Here is a 22,220-nt window from a genome sequence, read left to right as displayed (position 1 = left end):
ATTCATAGAGATATTGCTGGGGTTAACTAAAGAATGGGCAGAGGAAAATTATTTCATACCTGTAGAACAAGGCGGATTTAAGGAAGGGCACTCGACAATCGACCACTGTTTCAGTTTGTGGTCTTTAGCAAAAAAATCAGTGGAAATGCGAGGAAGCCTGTTCTGCTGTTTTGGGGATTTTCACGCTGCATTTGATTTGGTAGATAGGAATCTGTTATGGAATATGCTAAGACAGTTAGGGATTGATTTGGATTTATTATATCTCCTTCAGGGTCTGCATTCACAAAATTTGGCCCAAGTAATTTTAGACATGAGTGGCACACTGTCAAAAAAGATCCCTATAAAGAACAGTTTGCACCAAGGTTGTGTGTTGGCACCAATATGATTCACATTATTTTTGTCAGATTTACCCGGGTTGCTGCAGGAGGTCAAAGGCCTAAGCCCAAAAATGGATGGTGTACATGTTTCCTGCTTATTATATGCAGATGATTTAGTGATAATGGATATGACGGAGTTAGGTCTAGAAAGGGAATTAGAGGTGTTCCACTCTTATTGCCAAAAGAAAAAAATGGTTCGTAAATTTAGAAAAAACAAAGATTATGTCTATAGGGAAAGTGAAGAGTGATTTTGCTTACCTGTTAGGAGGTCAAAAACTAGAGAAGTTAAAAAAATATAAATATTTAGGTATGTGGTTTGACTCAGATTGAAATGGAAGGATCATATTGAAGCCCTACAAAATAAAGCTTTATCATCGGTCCGGGGATTGAAACAATTTAGTAGTAAATATGGGGGTCCTTCCCTTCAGCCGGTTATTTCTGCTTTTAACACCATGGTACGTCCCCAGTTCCAATATGGGATGGAAGTCCTAGCACTCTCAGGGAAACTAAATTGGGAGACAGAAGAAAGCTTTTGTGTAAAGCGTATGCTATCATTACCTCCATCAAGTATGTTACAAGCTATAAGAGCCGAATGCCAAATGACGGCATGGACTTACCAGGGATTACAAGCAATGCTGAAGTTTTGGTTAAGCGTAAGAGACGAGGGGATTTGTAAGATCGCGAGATTGTGTACAAAAAATAACAACAAGCGAATTGTATTGGGCACTACAAGTGAGAGGACGGTTTGAGAAGATCTGTGTTCTTTAGGCTTACCCGGTAATCAGTGGCGCGGTGCACAAATCCCAAAACAAAATTTACGAACAATAGTGAAGGAAAGGGCAAGAGAAATAGATCTGAAGTATTTAGATTGTAAAATATCAACTCAGGCTATGGTAGGGGATGGAGGAACCCGGAAAACTTTCCCTATATAGAGGCCCTACCTAACCAAATATTAAGGGACGCAGTGTTAAAATTCAGAATTGGACTGAATCCAGGCTATATGGACCCTAACGCAAAATCATTTCTTAAGGATACTCAAGGTGTATGCACATGTGGCTTACAACAGAAATTTAGCATGCAACACCTACTTTTGGATTGCTATTAGTTTTTAGAGGTGCTTAAGAAGTTTTTAAAACCAGTTTTTAAGGAATATAATATTATTAACCAGGATCAAGCACTTAGACTATTAATAGACATGAGATTTTTTAATGTAACTTGTGCACTAGGCCAATTTTTAATAGGATTAAGAGGGGTCTTAACTGAATTTACAGTGCTGGGTATACCGTAGGGAGCAAAGACGAACTAAGAATTTGAAATGGCACAAATAGATTGTTTTTAAATTGGTTGATGGAAATATGGAAATGTTGACACGCTATAAAGTGGCCAGATGTAAAATGTAGAGCACTTTCAATTGGAAATTGCACTTTATGTCATTATAAGGATTTGAGTCCCGTTAGAATTATATGTGGGATGATTTGTTTAGCATGCAGTCTTTTTAAAGAATTACAAGGAAATTAAATTGGTTGAAGGTTAAAATAACTTAATGAATTATGTAAGTAGAGTTTGTTAATAAGATTTAGAATTATGAATTATGTATGTGAATGTATTATGTAATAGGGAATCCTTTTTTAACGAATTTTGTATAAATGTCTGCTTATGTATAGGTTTTTATATCGAACTTTGTATATTTTATTATTTTTACACTTTTAAGGTTTAAGCCAAATAAAAGAATTTATGACTGACTGAGCTCCGGTTTAGATCCAGCCTGTAGCTTGCCTCGTGGACAACTCGTGAACTACCACTTTTTCCTTCCTTAAAGCATCTTACTTAAAAGGGAAACTTTCCACCTGGAGGAACCTGGTCCCTCCTTCTGACTGTCTATCCATCACAGTTGCCTTAACTTTTGACTTTGGCCCAATGTAGCTCGACCATGTAACTGCAGTACGCTTTCTGTGCTTTTGCGCTATTTTTAATTCAAACTTTAAAAATTCTTATTGCTGGTACTACTTTTTAGATTTTTTATGTTTCTGTTTGATTTTATTCATTAAATTATATTCTGTTTTTCTAAATTGGTTTGGGATTTATCTTGTGTTGTGTTTTACTTTATTTCTGTTTGAGTACTGCATAAATATTTACTCACTACCTTTAAGTTAAGCCTGACTGCTTTGTGGCAAGGTTCCATAGAGTTAAGCATAGGTTTATTTGGTGACTTTAGTGGTTCACCCTTATTGGATATTGGTTCTCACGCCCCTCAACTAAGTCTCCAATTTCTTACAATGTATAAGAAGAATCTGCTTGATAACATGAAGAATTGAAATACAGTAACTTAAATCATGAACATCTTCCTGTCAATCTCTAACAAACGTATGGTGCCCAGCGTGTTGTGAATTTGACTTTTATAATTTAAGGCATCATGTTGTACTACAGGTGCCACTTCTTTTAGGCACCTAATTGCTGGGCTGTTCTTTGGACAACCTTATTGTATCCTGTATTTACTAAGCTGTGTATTAAAACGAAAAAGGGTTGCCGTGCCTGTTCTGAGTACACCTTTCTGCTAGTAAAAGCCTGTATTGTTCTCCTAAAAGTATATGAGATTCTTTTTAATGCAAAATTATTATTATTATTATTGCAGCATATGCTTGCTATATTTAGAAAAAATAATTTCACCAGCCTCCCAACGCCAGAACTGCTGACTTTGGCAATGTTTGTTTTATTTTTTCAATGATGACATAACAGTTGTTTGCTTGTGGTTCTTTCTGTAGCTTCCATGTCCGCCATAAAAATATGTGATAAAATGACATGAAGAAAGGCTTTGCCAAAACCCACAACTATATAGCAAATAGCTCACATGGGGCCAGATGTAGCAATTTCTGCATTTATGATTCGGAAATTGCGAGTCGGTGTTACTCGCAATTTCCGAATCGCAAATGCGGATGCAGAACGGTGTCTCAGACACCGCCTGCGAATCGCTATGGGGTCGCAAAGACCCACCTCATTAGTATTAATGAGGTGGGTTGCATTTTGCGACCCACTAGCGAGTCAGTGCACTCACTGGGATGGTGGCCTGCTGAAGACAGCAGACCTCCATGTCTGTGACTGCTTTTTAAATAAAGCAGTTTTTTTTTGTTGTATTGCAGCCCGTTTTCCTTAATGGAAAACGAGTTGCAATACAAAACAAATAACAAAACCATTTGGTTTCGTTTTTTCAGAGTAGGCAGTGGTCCATTGCCTGCTCTGAAAAAACATTTTTGCCAACATTCACAAAGGGGAAGGGGTCCCATGGGACCCCTTCCCTTTTGCGAATGGATTACCACCAGTGTGACACTGGTGGTAACTGCGAATTGCTTTGCGACCACGTTCGCGGTCACAAAGCAATTTAGGATTGCGATGCAAGTCGCAAATAGGAAGGGTCCCCTTCCTATTTGCGAGTCACGCTCACATTTTGCGAGTCGGTACCGACTCCCAAAATGTGAATGAGCATCGCGATGGGCATTTTGCATGGCGCAAACTGTGATTTTCGCAGTTTGCACCATGCAGAATGCTTCCTACATCTGGCCCTTGGTTACAAGTCAAGGGTGGCTTGTCCAGTGATCAAAGTGGGAGAGATCAGAGAGGCACAACATGCCCTTACTTTTCTGATTTGTTAAAAACGTCCCCCTACGTTTCGTGGACAACAATCCCGGGACATTTAATTCCTATATTTTAAACGAGCTATAGCTGAAGCTCATGCAGTGAATCCTCCTGTGCTGTGAAACCAAACTAAAGCTGGGCAGATAGCTAAACAAGCCTTCTCAAGGTGTGTGCTTCCCTGAAGTGTATGTAAATTAAATGTGCACGAGTTCATCTGCAAATGTAAAAGACGCTTGGGAGCTGGTACTGGCTTTAATTGATCTAATCACTCAAAGCTTTGGATGACAAAGATTTCTTTTTAAGTTTAAGTGGTAGTGCAAACAGTTAACAACTAAGCTGTAAAGAATGTGTTTTAATTGAAACTGTATTTTATAGTGCTTAATACCCCTGAAGAGTTGTTGAAGGAGTTATGTAAAAAATGCATTATCTACAATCAGGGTATTACTAAAATCTATATTTTGGAAGCATCACTTTATTTTAAACCTGTTTGTGAGTTCTTTGTCAGTCTGTATTATACTGTGTGATACTGTGAATTTAAAATAATGACTTACATATTCACACAGGCTCTGACCTTGTAGCACCATACATAAGTCTCTGTTCTCCACTGCATCAAGATTTAATTCTGTGGCACTCCGGTTACACACAGACCTTTGCAGTGTGTTAAGGAATAGAGGTTTCATAATGTTTTGTAGTGCATTTCTCACTGAGTAACAACGTTTTAAAATGTATTTTTCATTTAAACTGCATGTTATTTTATATGTAGCACCCTGACGGTGAAAGACCTAAAAAAAAAAACGTACAGAATATTTTGCTTTTTCAGCCACACCTTTGACACCGCATCCACACTCACTGACCCTGCTCCATTGCTTTCAGTGTCATAGTTCCCATATGTTTTTTTAATGCACTTCGACCGCTGGGCTTTTCATTGTCTTTTATCTGAAGATGCTCTACAAAGAAGCGTCAATGAAAAGCTTGGGAAAAACAAAATTGGACATTTTTATAGAGGCCCGGATCTAGCAGGGAGGCCAGATGGGCCAGGCCCACCCAAACATAACCTTTGGCCCATCCAGTCACGGCAAAAGAGGCCATGCAGAAGGCACCTGTTAAGTGCTTTCTCCATCTCAACATCGGAACATAGTATTTTTCACTGTCTTTAAAACTGCAATTGGAGTGTGTTTTTTGGGGGTACGGGTGGGCGAGGCAATAAGTTAAAAGGGAGAGCTGAGCCGAGTCGAGCTAAGGGTCTGGCTTTACTTTTCAAGCCCATGCACGTGCCAAGGCCTGAAAATATTTGCTATGTAAAACATATAACAAACATCACACAAAATATGATAACGTCTCTTCACATTTAAAAAAAAGTGTATCTCATTAACACATAGAAGCTTTAACATTATTATGTCATAATATAGCGCTGCACTGAGAACTACTTATTAAAAGTGATAGTTTTTAAGCATGAGTTTAGAGTCATTCCTGCCCCCGTCCTCACACTGGTACAGTGCCATAAGTTAACCAACAGGCAAGACAGTTGTCACGTGGACCCTGTATGTGACCCAGATTATTATAGAGCAACATTAGTCTATTAAATCAAACACAATATGTTTTTGTATAGTTGGTTTTCTAATTAATGTATTTGAATGTGCTTTCGTGCACAAATATAAAGAAAACGAGTTTTAGGGAAAAAAAATATTTGCCAAGATCAAACAACTTAAGTGGGGAAGCTGCAATGTATCCAGGATTTGTTTTCACTTTTTACAAATCAGCCACTGAATGGCTAGTTGTCGCTCCTTTTTATCTTGATGCTTTGTTTCACCTTTTTGTGCAGTTTTTGCAGTTTTTATATTCTGCAAACTCGACCTGGAGGTATTGAAGCACTTTACACGAACACCACTGACACTACACAAAGTCACATTCATTTCTTCTAAGCACTGGAGATTTGCCCAGAATCACAGGATGTTGAGCCAACGCCAAGACTCAAACCTAATTTGTTCAGTTCCAAAACTAGAAGCTCTTCTCGTAAACCACATCCTGGGTAGATTGAGGGTGGCAGGGAGAAGATACATTAGAGATCGGCTCTTTATGGACTCGAAGTTCCATCAGGACCCCAAGCTGAGCCAGGCTTCAGGCTCAAGCCCAGATCAAGCGTTCAGTGGGTACCCCATCTGTAGTTGGGATAGAACCTGCCAATGATGCAGACGGTACATTGACATTAGGGTCCAGGCATGTGAAAGGCCTTATACACCTCAATTATGGTCTGTGTGGGGGTTCTGAGAGTGTTTATGTATTTTAGCTTACTTACGATTCACACAGTAATATACTGTATGCATTATACTATTCAGATCTCTGCAGTGCATGCTTCATTGGATGTGCAGCCACCAGGGCGAGGGAATCATAAATGTCCCCCAAGAATAATGTGGAATTACAATGCGTTATAGCATAAGGGGTTTGATTCACAAAGTAAGCTTACATTTCTGTGTAAGTTTACTATTTACTATGATTTTATTTTTACTAACAATAATTTTACAACTCTGGAGATGCTCCGCACATAAAAAATTGGGACAAGCTTAACTTTAGTTTTATGTGCTGAGTCTCTGCTACCAGGATGGAATCTCCACAGTCAGATAATTAATATTCGTAAAGTTAAACCTGTAGTTTATGAATACTAAAAAACTACTAAACTTACAAAAAAGTGAATCAGGCTCTAAATGTGTCTGTCTGTTTTGCGCCAGATGCTGAGGTGAAGAATATAACTGTGTTATCTCGAGTAAGATGTTGTTTTGGGCTGAATTTGTTGTCACCAGTATGGCAGTTACAAATGTGAGCATTTCATATTCTGATATCTTGTTACAGTACATTGCACATTCCCTGGTTATAGTCAGCACTACTGGAATTATGCAATTTTTTGGCTGTGATGTTTTTCTCAAAATCATGGATTTGCTGCATTTGACACATAATCTATTATCTGCTGCATAATCTGCAGCTTTACAAAATTTGTTGGTCTTAAAGGGATCAAAAGGTACTAAAAATGCTGCAATACATATTGTGCGCAGTTGAAGAACCTTTGCAAAGTTGACTGCTCACCTTTCAGTTGCTTATTGACATACATGCATCTTAAACTTGTACTAATAAGGTGCAACCTAGGCCCAGACAGTGTTAACAAGTGTAAAAAATGGCAAAATAATGAATACTATCACACAATGTTGCTGTTTTACAACACATAATTTGATGCATAATTTAGTCAACTCTGTCACATAATGTGGTTCTCCCCTACCACACAAATCCAGTGGCCCTGGTGATGCTATTTGTCCAACCGTCTACTCACAATGGAGCTGATCATAAGTCAGTTCAATAAATGGCTACCACCGGTTATGCAATGTGGGATGATATACACACAGTGGCATTAATGCTAATTACCTAGACAGAACTAAATAACCCAAGCTAAGAACATTTGGATCTTCCTCAACTGCAAACTCAACATCAAAGTACAAGTCAATGCCATTATTGTCTTGTGCTTCCAAATACTGAAGACGTTAAGGAAGATTTTCAAATGTCTCCCAGTCAACATGGGGAAAATCATCACCCACACCCTTGCCACTAGCAACCTAGTCCACAGGAACACCCTCTACATGAGATAAACAGGCATCTGAACAAGAAGCTGCAGAACATCCAGTACTTCGCAGCCAGAGTCACTCCCAACCTCCCATGACACTCACACATCTGAATCCATCTCCAGGAGCTACACTGGCTTCCCATACCCAAATGAGCACATTACAAACATTTCACCCTAATTTTGAAAGGCACTCTGACCCAGCATACCTCAAGAATGCCATCTATGTTCACAAACCTTCCAGGCATCCCAGCTCACAACACACCACACACATGGAAAACCAGATCCAGCAGTAGAGCATTCTCCTACATCACTCCTAAAGTGGCAAATGGCATGCCATTACACATCCAAGCCTTCTGCTCACTTCTTGAAACCGCAAAAAGCTGAAGACCAGGCTTTTCGAATGACTACATTAGGCCCTGGATTTGGCTAATCTCACACCTGCTCGGCGCCAGAATAACATGCTGGGTGAGAGTGCGCTTTACAGACCAACATATCATAAGATGACATGACCCAAGAGAATCAAATGCACTTTATGGAGCCTTCGGTTCAGACTGGTACAAACCCCAGCCATACTTGAGTATTCTGTTTATCTGGATGGTCGCTTTTGTTTTCCATGTTATGTGCCTCTTTGCCTCTGAACCCACATCCAGAAAATGGGCGGACTCACAGGCAAAATGATCCCCTTGTTTTTGTGGGGTTAAGCCCCATGTCAATGAGGGAACATCCTCTGAAAATACTACTGGCTATAGATGCGTATTACAGAAGGGGATGCACAAGCTTCTGCGGCCCGTCTGTAACTGGGTACTCGGTGTAATACAACCCCAGAAGGCTATCTGTATGACTGCAATTACTGGCACAAAACTGCTTAGTTGTCAACAATACTGCTTTTTTTCCCAAATGTGTTGCTGTTTTTTTAAAACATTTTTTAATCAATGAAAGTACACTGCAAATGAATAACATGAAAATAAATAATTACAAAGTTCACAGTATGTAAAGAAATGGGTGTTGGGCAAATTGCAAGAAGTAAGTAGCCAGACTTCATTTTGCGAAATGTCAAGGCTTAGCTGTGGTAACAGGGACCTCCTTAACCTTGAACCACTATCACAATCTGCTTGGAATACAGGTGATTGTGTTGAAGCCTGGCCTGCTTGAAGTTATAAGGGTTGTGGCTCTCAAGTACACACATCAGTTCATAATCTCAAATAACTCTCAAGATGCACTGTATGCTGGTTTGTAAGATATATGATGTAGATCTTGGGCTTGTAGCCTACCTCCAGAATTAACAAAAAACGAGCCCACATTGGCCCTCCCAAAGTTACCCTTGGCCCATCCAGACGAAAATTCCTTGAACCGGGCCTGTTTTTATAACTGAACAGAGCCCAGGAAATCAAAAATTGTAAAAAAGCAACTTTTGGCTTGTCAAATTAACATGCAGAGGAAGCAAACATATTTGGCATAGAACGTTTTTTACAAGCAGTAGCAATTGCATGTTAAATTTATTTGACTTTCAACTGTGACACCATTAGAATTAATGAAACATTATCAAAAACAGCTAGTATCAACTGAAAGTGGGTGTCTGCTTCTGTTTCAGGTGCTAAGCCCGCCCCCGGAATCTGCTTTGAAAGGGTGAACTCGGCAGGTGATCCTTATGGCAACTGTGGGAAAAACTCCGCGGGCTCCTTCGCAAAATGTGAAAGCAGGTGAGACTTCTCTTGCAAAATATAATATGTTCAGCAGTTTGTGACGCTTTTGTCTATTTTTCAAAAACACTTTTTTTTCCTTCTAGAGACGCTAAATGTGGAAAAATACAGTGCCAAGGAGGAGCGAATCGACCTGTAATTGGCACCAATGCCGTTTCCATAGAAACAAACATCCCCTTGCAGGAAGGAGGGCGGATTCTTTGTCGTGGCACACATGTGTACCTAGGAGATGACATGCCAGACCCTGGACTCGTCCTGGCTGGCACAAAATGTGAAGATGGAAAAGTAAGGCTTGGTATCCATGAAGGAAAGTGTGGGAGGGCATATGTAAACTATTTCGCTTTAGCATGTTATCTATTCCCACATGTAGAGCAGCAGTCTCCTTGCACTAATTACTCCAAACTTCCCTCTGGCACAGACTTCCCATAGGTGGCTCCTGTCCCACTATAATCTGCCCATGTGGCTGCACTTGGGCTAATACGCTGTTGCCGAAGAGGCAGAAATAAAGATTTAACTCCATTTTTGCTCACACTCTGTGGATTCTGAATTATAAAAACCTACTGGCCTGGATTCCTAGTAAATATTTTATAATATAGCAAGGTTAGGGCGAGGAATACAGTTGTGATTAGTGATGGTGGAATAAGATCCCCTCTAAACTAAATATTCATCAGTTCATTCTCATGTGACTGTTAACAGTCCCATCCCTGTAGGAAATTTGGGCCTCTATGAAGAGTCCCTGTTGACTACTGAATCACTCTATCCCTGGATGCTGGTAATTATTCTCATCTTGTCATTTAAAAGCCTTAACATACATCTTGGTCTTTAGAATTATAAAATAGCCGTTTGAATTGTTGATTGAGACCTTGCCTGAAGGTACCCACTGGTATCCTATGTTACTTGTATGTGCATAAATAGTGGAGTTTTTCATTTTATCACTGAAAAAATGATTACACAATCCTCTCTTTGGCTACAAAGCATACGTTCGGTGCAGCTAACTTGCTAAAATGATGACACAGTATCAACTATAAAACACACACTCAAAACAGGCAGCTCGAACATTTAGGGGCTGGGTGTTGAGGGTACACGATGAGTGTAATAATGGCGAAAGCATGGAGCAATTCATATCCAATCTCCTCACAGGTAAAGATTTAAAAAAAGATCTTTATTTTTGCATTAGTAAGTACAATTTATCAATATTCAAAAAAGAAATGCTAATTCCAAGGTGCTGAAATATCATGGTGCTTAGTGGTGAGCTTCAGCTAGCTTCCCGGCATTTGAAAAGCGAAAAGTATGAACTACCATTTAGATTCAGATCTTTCTACTATGAGGAAGAGTTTGGTTATTCTCATTACATATGCCCACCCCGCCAGGCCTTGAGAGGAGCACAAGTACATGGCAGACCCCTCATGCAAGACACTCAAAGGACGTTTAAGGCAATCAAGAGGGATCTTCAAAATGCTGAAATCACTGAACAGAAGGCACTAGGCCTGATGTACGAAATTCGGGCATTGCGACTCGCAATTTGCGAGTCGCAATGCCGGATGGTGTCCCTGACACCATCTGCAAGTCGCAAGGGGGTCACAAAGGCCCACCTCTGTGACTGCTTTTTAAATATATCAGTTTTCTTTTTTTGTAATGCAGCCCGTTTTCCTTAAAGGAAAACGAGATGCATTACAAAATGAAAAATGAAAGGTTTCAGTTTCATTTTTTCAGAGCAGGCAGTGGTCCATAGGACCACTGCCTGCTTTGAAAAAATGTTTTCAAGTCCATTCACACAGGGGAAGGGGTCCCACAGGGATCCCTTCCCTTTTGCGAATGGGTTACCACCAGTGTGACACTGGTGGTAACTGCGATTACTTTGCGTTCGCGGTCACAAAGCAATCCTACATCGTGATGCGACTCGCAAATAGGAAGGGGAACACCCCTTCCTATTTGCGACTCGCAGTCCCATTTTGCAAGTCAGTAACCAGGCAAAATGGGAATGGGCATCGCGATGTGGGTTTTGCGCCTCGCAAACAGCGATTTTCGCTGTTTGCAACGCGTAAAAGCCTTTGTACATCTGGGCCCAAATTCACAAATCCAGTCAGATCCATAACCCACTGGAACAATCCAGAAGAACTGTTGGCCACAGAGAAGGAACTACACAGTTTTTGCCTCCGGGACTGATTGCCAGTGATTCCTGAGATGGCTAAAACTGCACCGTACAAGGGTTATCTTGGATGGCTAGTGATGCAAAGGCTTTCCCTTCCCAAACTCAAGGGCTTCTTCTCTGCCATCGGATGTGCTGGAGCTGCAACATCGCCTTGCGACTTAAGGGGAATGTTAGAAATGGGGTCTTTGGTTGACAGTCAGGTTACCCCCTGTTCAAGCAAGGACCCTCACTCTAGTTAGGATAAAAGAGAATCACCCTCAGCTAACCCCTGCTTACCCCCTTGGTAGCTTGGCAGAGCAGTAGGCTTAACCTCAGAGTGCTGGGCGTAAAGTATTTGTACCAACACACACAGTAACTTAATGAAAACACTACAAAATGACACAACACCCGTTTAGAAAAATAGGAAATATTTATCTAGACAAAACAAGACCAAAACGACAAAAATCCAACATACACAAGTCAAGTTATGATTTTTTAAAGGTTTAAAATAAAAAGAGTCTTTAGGTAGTTGTAACAACACACTAGCGCTGCTAGCGCGTAAATGTACCTGGTTTGCGGCAAAAATAACCCCGCACGGGCGGTGTGCGTCGAAAATAACCCTGCACGGTTATATGCGTCGAAAACAACTCGGCACGGCGATGCGCGTCGAAACAGCCAGCCACGCGACGGTCCGAAAGTCCCGCGGCGCAGGTTGCGATCTCTCAGCCTTCGTCAGCGATGCTGCGCGTCGTTTCTCCTGCTCCGGGCGTCGATTCTCCGGTCGCGCTTCCTGCGGCGTCGTTTCTCAGCTGCGGAGCCGGCGTCGCGTCGTTTTCTCAGCCGCGATCGGATTCGCGTCGATCTTTTCTCCGCACGGCGCTCGGTGCGTGTATTTTTGTCCTTAGGCTGCCAGCCTCTCCTTTCAGGGTCCCAGGAACTGGAAGGGCACCACAGAGCAGAGTAGGGGTCTCTCCAGAGACTCCAGGTGCTGGCAGGAAGAAGTCTTTGCTATCCCTGAGACTTCAACAACAGGAGGCAAGCTCTACATCAAGCCCTTGGAGATTTCTTCTTCAAGATGGAAGGCACACAAAGTCCAGTCTTTGCCCTCTTACTCTGGCAGAAGCAGCACTGCAGGAAAGCTCCACAAAGCACAGTCACAGGCAGGGCAGCACTTGTTCCTCAGCGATCAGCTCTTCTCCAGGCAGAGGTTCCCCTTGATTCCAGAAGTGTTTCTAAAGTTTGTAAGTTTGGATGCCCTTCTTATACCCATTTTAGTCTTTGAAGTCACCTTCCTTCAAAGGGGACTCACACCTTCTTGTGAAATCCTGCCTTGCCCAGGCAAGGCCTCAGACACACACCAGGGGGCTGGAGACAGCATTGTCAGAGGCAGGCACAGTCCTTTCAGATGAGAGTGACCACTCCACCCCTCCCTCCTAGCAGAGATGGCTAATCAGGAATGCAGATCACACCCCAGCTCCCTTTGTGTCACTGTCTGGTGTGAGGTGAAAAACAACCCAACTGTCAACTGACCCAGACAGGGAATCCACAAACAAGGCAGAGTCACAGAATGGTTTAAGCAAGAAAATGCTCACTTTCTAAAAGTGGCATTTCCAAAATCACAATCTCAAAATCAACTTTACTAAAAGATGCATTTTTAAATTGTGAGTTCAGGGATCCCAAACTCCACCTGTCCATCTCTTCTCTAGGGGAATCTACACTTTAATCATATTTAAAGGTAGCCCCCATATTATCCTATGAGAGAGAGACAGACCTTGCAACAGTGAAAACGAAATTGGCAGTATTTCACTGTCAGGACATATAAACCACATTACTATATGTCCTACCTTATCCATACACTGCACCCTGCCCTTGGGGCTACCTAGGGCATACCTTAGGGGTGCCTTACATGTAAGGAAAGGGAAGGTTTAGGCCTGGCAAGTGGGTACACTTGCCAAGTCGAATTTACAGTGTAAAAATACACATACAGACACTGCAGTGGCAGGTCTGAGACATGATTACAGAGCTACTTATGTGGGTGGCACAACCAGTGCTGCAGGCCCACTAGTAGCATTTGATTTACAGGCCCTGGCACCTCTAGTGCACCTTACTAGGGACTTACTAGTAAATCAAATATGCCAATCATGGATAAACCACTTACATACAATTTAAACAGGAGAGCATATGCACTTTAGCACTGGTTAGCAGTGGTAAAGTGCTCAGAGTTGAAAAGCCAACAGCAACATGTCAGAAAAATATAGGAGGCAGGAGGCAAAAAAGTCTGGGGATGACCCTGCAAAAGCAAAAGTCCAACACGACCCCCTACCAGCCTAAAGCCAGGGGAGAACAATCAATACCTTGATGTACTTCCCTGATTGGGGCGATAGAACAGGGACCCAGGCCCACAACAGCAGGGGCATGTTCCAGTTCTACGCCTTCCTGACTCCAGTTGGATCCCTCTGTCCATACTCTCAGGGCCCACTAAGCTAACCCATGGGGAACCCTTCTCCACATCTACAGACACCATCTGTGCAACACCTAACTTTACTTTGCTCACAGATGTATTGCAATGGGCAGATAGTACCACCAGGGCCAACACAGTGGTGTTGCCCACTCCACCCCCGGGGTGTGACTCTCGTCCTCCCCCCCCCCAGGGGCAACTCTGTCCACCAGGACAGCAAGCCACAGTGGCCCCAGACAACTGTCAGGGATGAGAGCCCGACCTCAGGCCTCTCTAACCACTGTGACTGTGGAGAGTGGGGGGTGGTAGCCCCAGGTGCCTGGCACCCTTTGACCACTCTCTCTTCCACCAGGTCAGGGATGTTAACCTGACCCTGGTCCTCCCCTCTGGGGCTCTGTACCCTCCCTGCAGAAGCGGCACCCCCAGAGTCAAAAACTGTCAGGGTGCTTGTAGAAGCAGTCCTGCACAATTCTTCCATCAGTGCAGGGATGTTAACCTGTAACTGATCCTCCAACCTGGGGTCTGTACCTTCAGGTTGGACCAGGGCCAGGGGTGAGGCTTCCCTCCCCCTGCCCTCTCTTCTGGGGTCCTGAACCACCCAACTAGGCGCGGCCCCCCCAGAAGACAACATGGTGGGGGCACTGTTAGCAGTAGCCCCTTCCTCCAGGTCAGGGGGGACACCCTTAACCTGGCCTCCCAATCCAGGGCCTGTACCCACAGACTGGATCACTGCCTGGCAAACCAGGACTTCTTGGGGGGCATACCTACCCCCTACCAGGTCAGAGTTTACCCTCTGAACCTGGTCATCCAACCCAGGGTCACCACCCTGCGGTTGAACCACTGCCTGGCACACCAGGACTTCCTTGGGAGCACACTTACCCCCCATCAGGTCAGAGTTTACCCCCTGAACCTGATCATTCAACCCAGAGTCACCACCCTGCGGTTGAACCATTGCCTGGCACACCAGGACTTCCTTGGGAGCACACGTACTCCCCATCAGGTCAGAGTTTACCCCCTGAACCTGATCATTCAACCCAGAGTCACCACCCTGCGGTTGAACCATTGCCTGGCACACCAGGACTTCCTTGGGAGCACATGTACTCCCCATCAGGTCAGAGTTTACCCCCTGAACCTGATCATTCAACCCAGAGTCACCACCCTGCGGTTGAACCATTGCCTGGCGCACCAGGACTTCCTGGGGGGCACACCTACCCCCCACAAGGGAAACACTTTCCCCAAGGGCCATACAAGAGTCTGGCTGGCGCAGGTCTCCTGACCTCTGCCCATCTGACAGAGTCTGGATTCCCCCCAGCCCAGAAATGGTCTCATCAAGGTCATTCCTGGGGGGCTCTGCACTCAGAGCTGACCCCTGACCCTCCAGGTTCTCCACTGGGGTCCGCAACCCCCTCTCAACCCTCTGTCTGGACTTCTGCAACCCCTCACTAGGAGTGGTACTGCCAGACACCAGAACTGGTGGGACGCTGGCTACCGCCGCCCCCCCAAGTTCTCCTGACACTGTGGGGTCTCCCTCAACAGATGGCCCTATGGTACAGGCTAGGCTCCCCTCCTGGTGTTCCCGCAGGGAACCCTCCAGGACCTGGGACCGGATCTCGGGCACCTTGGGCCTCAACCCATCCCCATTCCCTCTCCTCTGAGACTGGACATGGGGTCCCTCACCCATCCCACTACACTGGGACCTACCTGGGACACTACAATCCTTCCCTACCTCACTTGGTTGGGAACTACCTAGACCACTCCTCTCAGGAGCACCCCCAAATGCCTCTTCAGACTCTCTGGTACTCACCCAGAAGTCTGCCTCCATTGTAAGCTCCCTGGGGTCAGAGAACTCACACTCCACCTGGTGTTGGCATAGCTCTGGAAAATAAGGACTAGACATATGCTCTCCAGCAATTACATCACTCAGCCCCTCACATGAATTAACCAAAGTACCCTTCACCCAACCATCCAGTGACTCTGCTTTGAAAAAGCACCCCACATCACCCTCCTGAGACTGGTGAGACAGTACCTGACTGTCCCTGACACTCAACCCACACTCTTCTGGGATGTTTTCACACTCCATAACCAGGACTTCTACCTGGGGGGAACCCCTCCCCCTGTCACTCTCAACTAGAGTCAGTAGAGTGTCCCTCCCACCAGTAGGAATATGACTCCCCATGCCAGTTCCCCAATCCACCTCAGGGACCCTGTGCATCACTGGAGCTACCTCATACCCCTGAACCTCCTGGCGTGTGTTAACTCCCTCCTTCAAGTAGGGCACCACCTCTCTGGGCATGTGTACTTCTGCAGCATCACTGGATATACAATTGTTGCTGCCACCATTCCAGCTGGACTCAGCCCTCATGACTTCCAGCTCTTTCAATTTAAGCTCGTAAGCATAAATCATTTTTTTAATCTCTAAGTCCCTCCTCCTTTCTGCCAGGACTAAGGCTCTCTTCTCCTCGGCCCTCTTAAGCTCTTCCAGACTCCGGATTCGAGCTAGGAGCCTATCATCTCTTTCTGTTCCCTCCTCAGGGCCACTGCCCTCCTCTTTGGAGTAGTCCTCCTCCTCAGAGTCGTTATCCTCCTCAGACTCATTTGGTGGTGTTGCCTGACAACGTTTCAATTCATCCTGAAACAGGGCTGACTCAAGATCCTCCCTTCTGGATTCCTTGTTCACAGCCAGTCCCCTTTCCATGCAGAATGCTTTAAGCTGCCACTTTTTATACATAGATAGGTGCCAGAAATTGACTTCCATTTCTGCAAAGGCTTCACAACCAAAAAACAAAGTCCAAAAATATCATCAATACTTCCAGGAGGACATCAGAGAACAAAAAGCAGAATCACAAGACAAGTAGTATGTGGTCACGTAGTGGTCTGAGATCAAAACAGTAGTGTACACTTAATTACTGTATGTCAAGTACAAATACAAGTCCAAATCCCGACCGCTGGTCACCAATGTTAGAAATGGGGTCTTTGGTTGACAGTCAGGTTACCCCCTGTTCAAGCAAGGACCCTCACTCTAGTTAGGATAAAAGAGAATCACCCTCAGCTAACCCCTGCTTACCCCCTTGGTAGCTTGGCAGAGCAGTAGGCTTAACCTCAGAGTGCTGGGCGTAAAGTATTTGTACCAACACACACAGTAACTTAATGAAAACACTACAAAATGACACAACACCCGTTTAGAAAAATAGGAAATATTTATCTAGACAAAACAAGACCAAAACGACAAAAATCCAACATACACAAGTCAAGTTATGATTTTTTAAAGGTTTAAAATAAAAAGAGTCTTTAGGTAGTTGTAACAACACACTAGCGCTGCTAGCGCGTAAATGTACCTGGTTTGCGGCAAAAATAACCCCGCACGGGCGGTGTGCGTCGAAAATAACCCTGCACGGTTATATGCGTCGAAAACAACTCGGCACGGCGATGCGCGTCGAAACAGCCAGCCACGCGACGGTCCGAAAGTCCCGCGGCGCAGGTTGCGATCTCTCAGCCTTCGTCAGCGATGCTGCGCGTCGTTTCTCCTGCTCCGGGCGTCGATTCTCCGGTCGCGCTTCCTGCGGCGTCGTTTCTCAGCTGCGGAGCCGGCGTCGCGTCGTTTTCTCAGCCGCGATCGGATTCGCGTCGATCTTTTCTCCGCACGGCGCTCGGTGCGTGTATTTTTGTCCTTAGGCTGCCAGCCTCTCCTTTCAGGGTCCCAGGAACTGGAAGGGCACCACAGAGCAGAGTAGGGGTCTCTCCAGAGACTCCAGGTGCTGGCAGGAAGAAGTCTTTGCTATCCCTGAGACTTCAACAACAGGAGGCAAGCTCTACATCAAGCCCTTGGAGATTTCTTCTTCAAGATGGAAGGCACACAAAGTCCAGTCTTTGCCCTCTTACTCTGGCAGAAGCAGCACTGCAGGAAAGCTCCACAAAGCACAGTCACAGGCAGGGCAGCACTTGTTCCTCAGCGATCAGCTCTTCTCCAGGCAGAGGTTCCCCTTGATTCCAGAAGTGTTTCTAAAGTTTGTAAGTTTGGATGCCCTTCTTATACCCATTTTAGTCTTTGAAGTCACCTTCCTTCAAAGGGGACTCACACCTTCTTGTGAAATCCTGCCTTGCCCAGGCAAGGCCTCAGACACACACCAGGGGGCTGGAGACAGCATTGTCAGAGGCAGGCACAGTCCTTTCAGATGAGAGTGACCACTCCACCCCTCCCTCCTAGCAGAGATGGCTAATCAGGAATGCAGATCACACCCCAGCTCCCTTTGTGTCACTGTCTGGTGTGAGGTGAAAAACAACCCAACTGTCAACTGACCCAGACAGGGAATCCACAAACAAGGCAGAGTCACAGAATGGTTTAAGCAAGAAAATGCTCACTTTCTAAAAGTGGCATTTCCAAACTCACAATCTCAAAATCAACTTTACTAAAAGATGCATTTTTAAATTGTGAGTTCAGGGATCCCAAACTCCACCTGTCCATCTCTTCTCTAGGGGAATCTACACTTTAATCATATTTAAAGGTAGCCCCCATATTATCCTATGAGAGAGAGACAGACCTTGCAACAGTGAAAACGAAATTGGCAGTATTTCACTGTCAGGACATATAAACCACATTACTATATGTCCTACCTTATCCATACACTGCACCCTGCCCTTGGGGCTACCTAGGGCATACCTTAGGGGTGCCTTACATGTAAGGAAAGGGAAGGTTTAGGCCTGGCAAGTGGGTACACTTGCCAAGTCGAATTTACAGTGTAAAAATACACATACAGACACTGCAGTGGCAGGTCTGAGACATGATTACAGAGCTACTTATGTGGGTGGCACAACCAGTGCTGCAGGCCCACTAGTAGCATTTGATTTACAGGCCCTGGCACCTCTAGTGCACCTTACTAGGGACTTACTAGTAAATCAAATATGCCAATCATGGATAAACCACTTACATACAATTTAAACAGGAGAGCATATGCACTTTAGCACTGGTTAGCAGTGGTAAAGTGCTCAGAGTTGAAAAGCCAACAGCAACATGTCAGAAAAATATAGGAGGCAGGAGGCAAAAAAGTCTGGGGATGACCCTGCAAAAGCAAAAGTCCAACAGGGAATCTTGAGATTATGGCAGAAAACCTACCAATAGTGTATGGAGAAGTCTCATTATCCATCTCCCCAAGGGGAAAGGGAGAAGGAGATTTAGATATCCTTCTTCCATGTTCTCCCACATGCAGAGAACTTGTGCATGGTTTTAGTGGGGCAGCCCAGGTGTATTGATCACTAGTCATGCCTGGAGCCTGTGGGTCACCATGCAGGAACCATAAGTAACCCCTACACTAGACTTTGTAACATAATCTGTCATCATGGGGAAACTAAGAATTATCACCCACAAGCAAAGCTCTTGTAGCTGTCACTGAGCTATTTTGATCAGACCTATCAGTCACCCCTATGTCATTCTGTAAGGTGAACCTGTTGTGGTAATTGTTGGTGTTCGTCCTATGGCGAGATAGATGCTGTGGTGACCCACTACCTGGTAGTTAGGAAAGTTTTACTTTTTGGTGAACCTGGTAACATAAGTAACTGTAGGGCACGTACAGTACACATGGGACAGCTTGTGGGGAATATCTGGTAGTCTAGCCCTATTTTTTCATTCCCCCTTCAAATGCTGCCACCTACGGGTGGTGGTTGGCTCAGAGGGAGTGGAGGGTTGTTGATTTGTTTCATCCCCGTTATACCATATACTGTTCTTAAATAATGATTTTGGTTTCTTTTGTTGTTGGGTGGGTTAGTTCGATGTCTTGCTGTGGGGTCGGTTTCTGTTCATCTGCATTACTGTTACTAGTGGCAACAAGTTGCTGTTATCACAACCCACCTACAATTCTGGGAAGGTGACCGCCTTCGGGTCGAGTAATCCATCAGTTGACAGGAAGAATACATGTTCCAGACTTGAAATATAAAGGGCATGGTAGGACCCACGATAACATAGGCCTCAGATAGCTAATTAAGTTACTGCATTTATACCAGAGGTCCTTTTGTTACATTTTTGAAGTGCATAAGAGCCAATTTTGCCTCTCTAGAGGAGCCTCGCTGCGTTTAACAGGAACAGTGGGTACCAGACTGGCAAAATGCTAGAATCAGGAGCTCCATCGCACAGCCCTTTTTTATAGACCTGAGGAGTGTTAACACTTTTTCTGAGGAGTAAATTTAAATTGCCTCTGATGGACAGGGGAAAGTGATAATCCCCTAAGGAGTTTGTTTCTCCTCAACTGGACCTGTCCAACAGTTAGATTTGAAATTCAATAACAATTCAGAAATTAATGTAAAGCACATTAGGCTTTGCAATAAACTCACTAGAATTTAAAATAAAACAGTGAAGGTTTATTGAAATATTTAAAGGCATTAAGGATAGCAAAATGGATGGTTAGTGCCAGTCAATCCGCCGTTTAAATCAAATAACAGGACAGTGCTCCGAATAAAATGCAGGAAACGAATAAGCAAAACAAAATAAAGTTCAGCTCTAAGACATAAGACTTGTATTTGCCTCCTAAAAGTGGAGGAAAAGTGAGCCCAACACGCTCAGAAATGTTCTTCTTTTATAATTCAGATATAATAAAAACCATAGATAAATACAATTACATTAACATCACATGAATCGTACCAATCAGGTTAAACGAAGAATAATGATACAGTTTCTGAAATTACATTGTTCAGCACAGATTCAGTTCATGCAGTCACCACCCCTGTTATTTTCAGGTACCTCAATGGTTAGTACAAATAACGTTATATACTATACAAGGACAAGTTCTCTTGAGAAGCCCACTGGGGCTCCCAATAGGTGAGGCCTTGGGAATATTAGCTTTCCATAGAACAGTGTGCTACAGGACTCTATAGAAAAAATACATCATTCTGTACCTGTGGAAGTGACATTGCATCTCAAGCATCCTTTACAAGGTTACTGGTGCGTGAATCATCTATGTGTAGAGTGAAAGAGAAATGAAAAGATTTCTGTGCGCTGAAAGATAACTGCGAGCAGAGTTGCCATTTTGATTTAGAGACCTACATTGACTAATGTTAGCATAAGTACACTTCCCTCAACATGATGTCTTTATTTCATCTACACATTCATTGTATCATGTTAATACTACTTTACCATTCGAGAAAATGTCCATATAGAGTGACAGAGAGGGATGATATTTCATGGTGAATTGGCAGTTTGGCTATGATACATGTGTATGCATTAGGCGTTTTAAATAAGGTAGTCGAAGAACTACTCGAGAGATGTGGGGAAAAAGACAGTGACAAAACTTAGGGATTTAGTAATACACTGAGCACTTTGGGCTGAAGTGCAGGACACCCATTCTCATGACTGTGAATACGTGGTCTACTTACCTGTCCATTAGCTACACACAGAACAAATTAAAAACCTGATCAATGCGAGCCTGGTAACCTAGTGGTGAATGTTTAGCACTTAGGTATGACTTTATCAGATCAGTTTTAGATGGTATTGTTGGGCAGAGACCTTAACTGAGGATGTCAGATCACCTTACATCACGCATACATTATACAGAGACAATGAATCATACATGTGTAAATCAGTTGATAAAACAATGAGGATTACAATGTGTAGAAACCACATGTCATCCAGACTAGTAGGCAGTATATTTTAAAGTGTTTGGTCTGGAGAAGCACAAACTCTGGATATAAAACGTACCACAGTGGCTGGGGTTGGCTTTAATAATAAGAATGTATTTCTACCCAAGCTAATCCTTTTTTAGCAACATTAGGATAATAAAAAACTGGGGAAAAACATAAGTTGCCAACCCTGTGCCTTGCAGTTTGCACACAGCTCTTTGATGAAAGTTCATAGGTCACTGTGCTATATTAAGCTTGTGACCTATAAACTGCAAGTAACAAAAGGATCTCTGGGATAAATGCAGTAACTCAATTAGCTAGCTGCATAAAATACAGTTCTGTGTTCTGCATGTGTTTTGCATGGTACACGTTCTTTGGCAGGCATATTAATCTTCTGTGCTACTTTATAATGAGTCAGAACTTTCACTAGACCAAACTCGATCTCTGTCCAGCAGGAAGATATATCACTAGCGTGATTGTGACATTTTTATTGTTTCATGAAAACTGTCAGACATAAAAGGAACTCTGAGTGCTAATAAACCCCAAAACTATTTCCAAAACACAGCGCCCCGTCCAGGGGTGGCTGCCATTGAACAGGGCAGGAGGTGGGTGGAAAAAAAAAGAAATAATAAAATTAAAAAAACACTTACCTGCTCCGAATGGAGATGGGTTCGTCTCTTCAGTCCTCGCTCAGAAGTACATAGGTTCCCAAACT

At 43.7% G+C, this 22,220-nt stretch overlaps 1 protein-coding gene across 2 annotated transcripts in view; it reads left to right on the top strand.

Annotated features, from left to right (window-relative positions):
* Positions 1-22,220, top strand: part of ADAM12 (ADAM metallopeptidase domain 12) — a 2,697,358-nt gene that overhangs the window by 2,374,218 nt on the left and 300,920 nt on the right. For both annotated transcript variants that reach the window (XM_069239710.1, XM_069239711.1), the window contains exons 15-16: positions 9,206-9,314; positions 9,401-9,599. In XM_069239710.1, the coding sequence (XP_069095811.1) occupies positions 9,206-9,314; positions 9,401-9,599 (308 nt within the window). The remainder of the gene's footprint in view (positions 1-9,205; positions 9,315-9,400; positions 9,600-22,220) is intronic.

This window comes from Pleurodeles waltl, chromosome 6, assembly GCF_031143425.1.
Source record: "Pleurodeles waltl isolate 20211129_DDA chromosome 6, aPleWal1.hap1.20221129, whole genome shotgun sequence".
In the NCBI taxonomy this organism is placed as follows: Eukaryota; Metazoa; Chordata; class Amphibia; order Caudata; family Salamandridae; genus Pleurodeles; species Pleurodeles waltl.
This window is presented reverse-complemented; position numbering and strand designations above follow the sequence as displayed.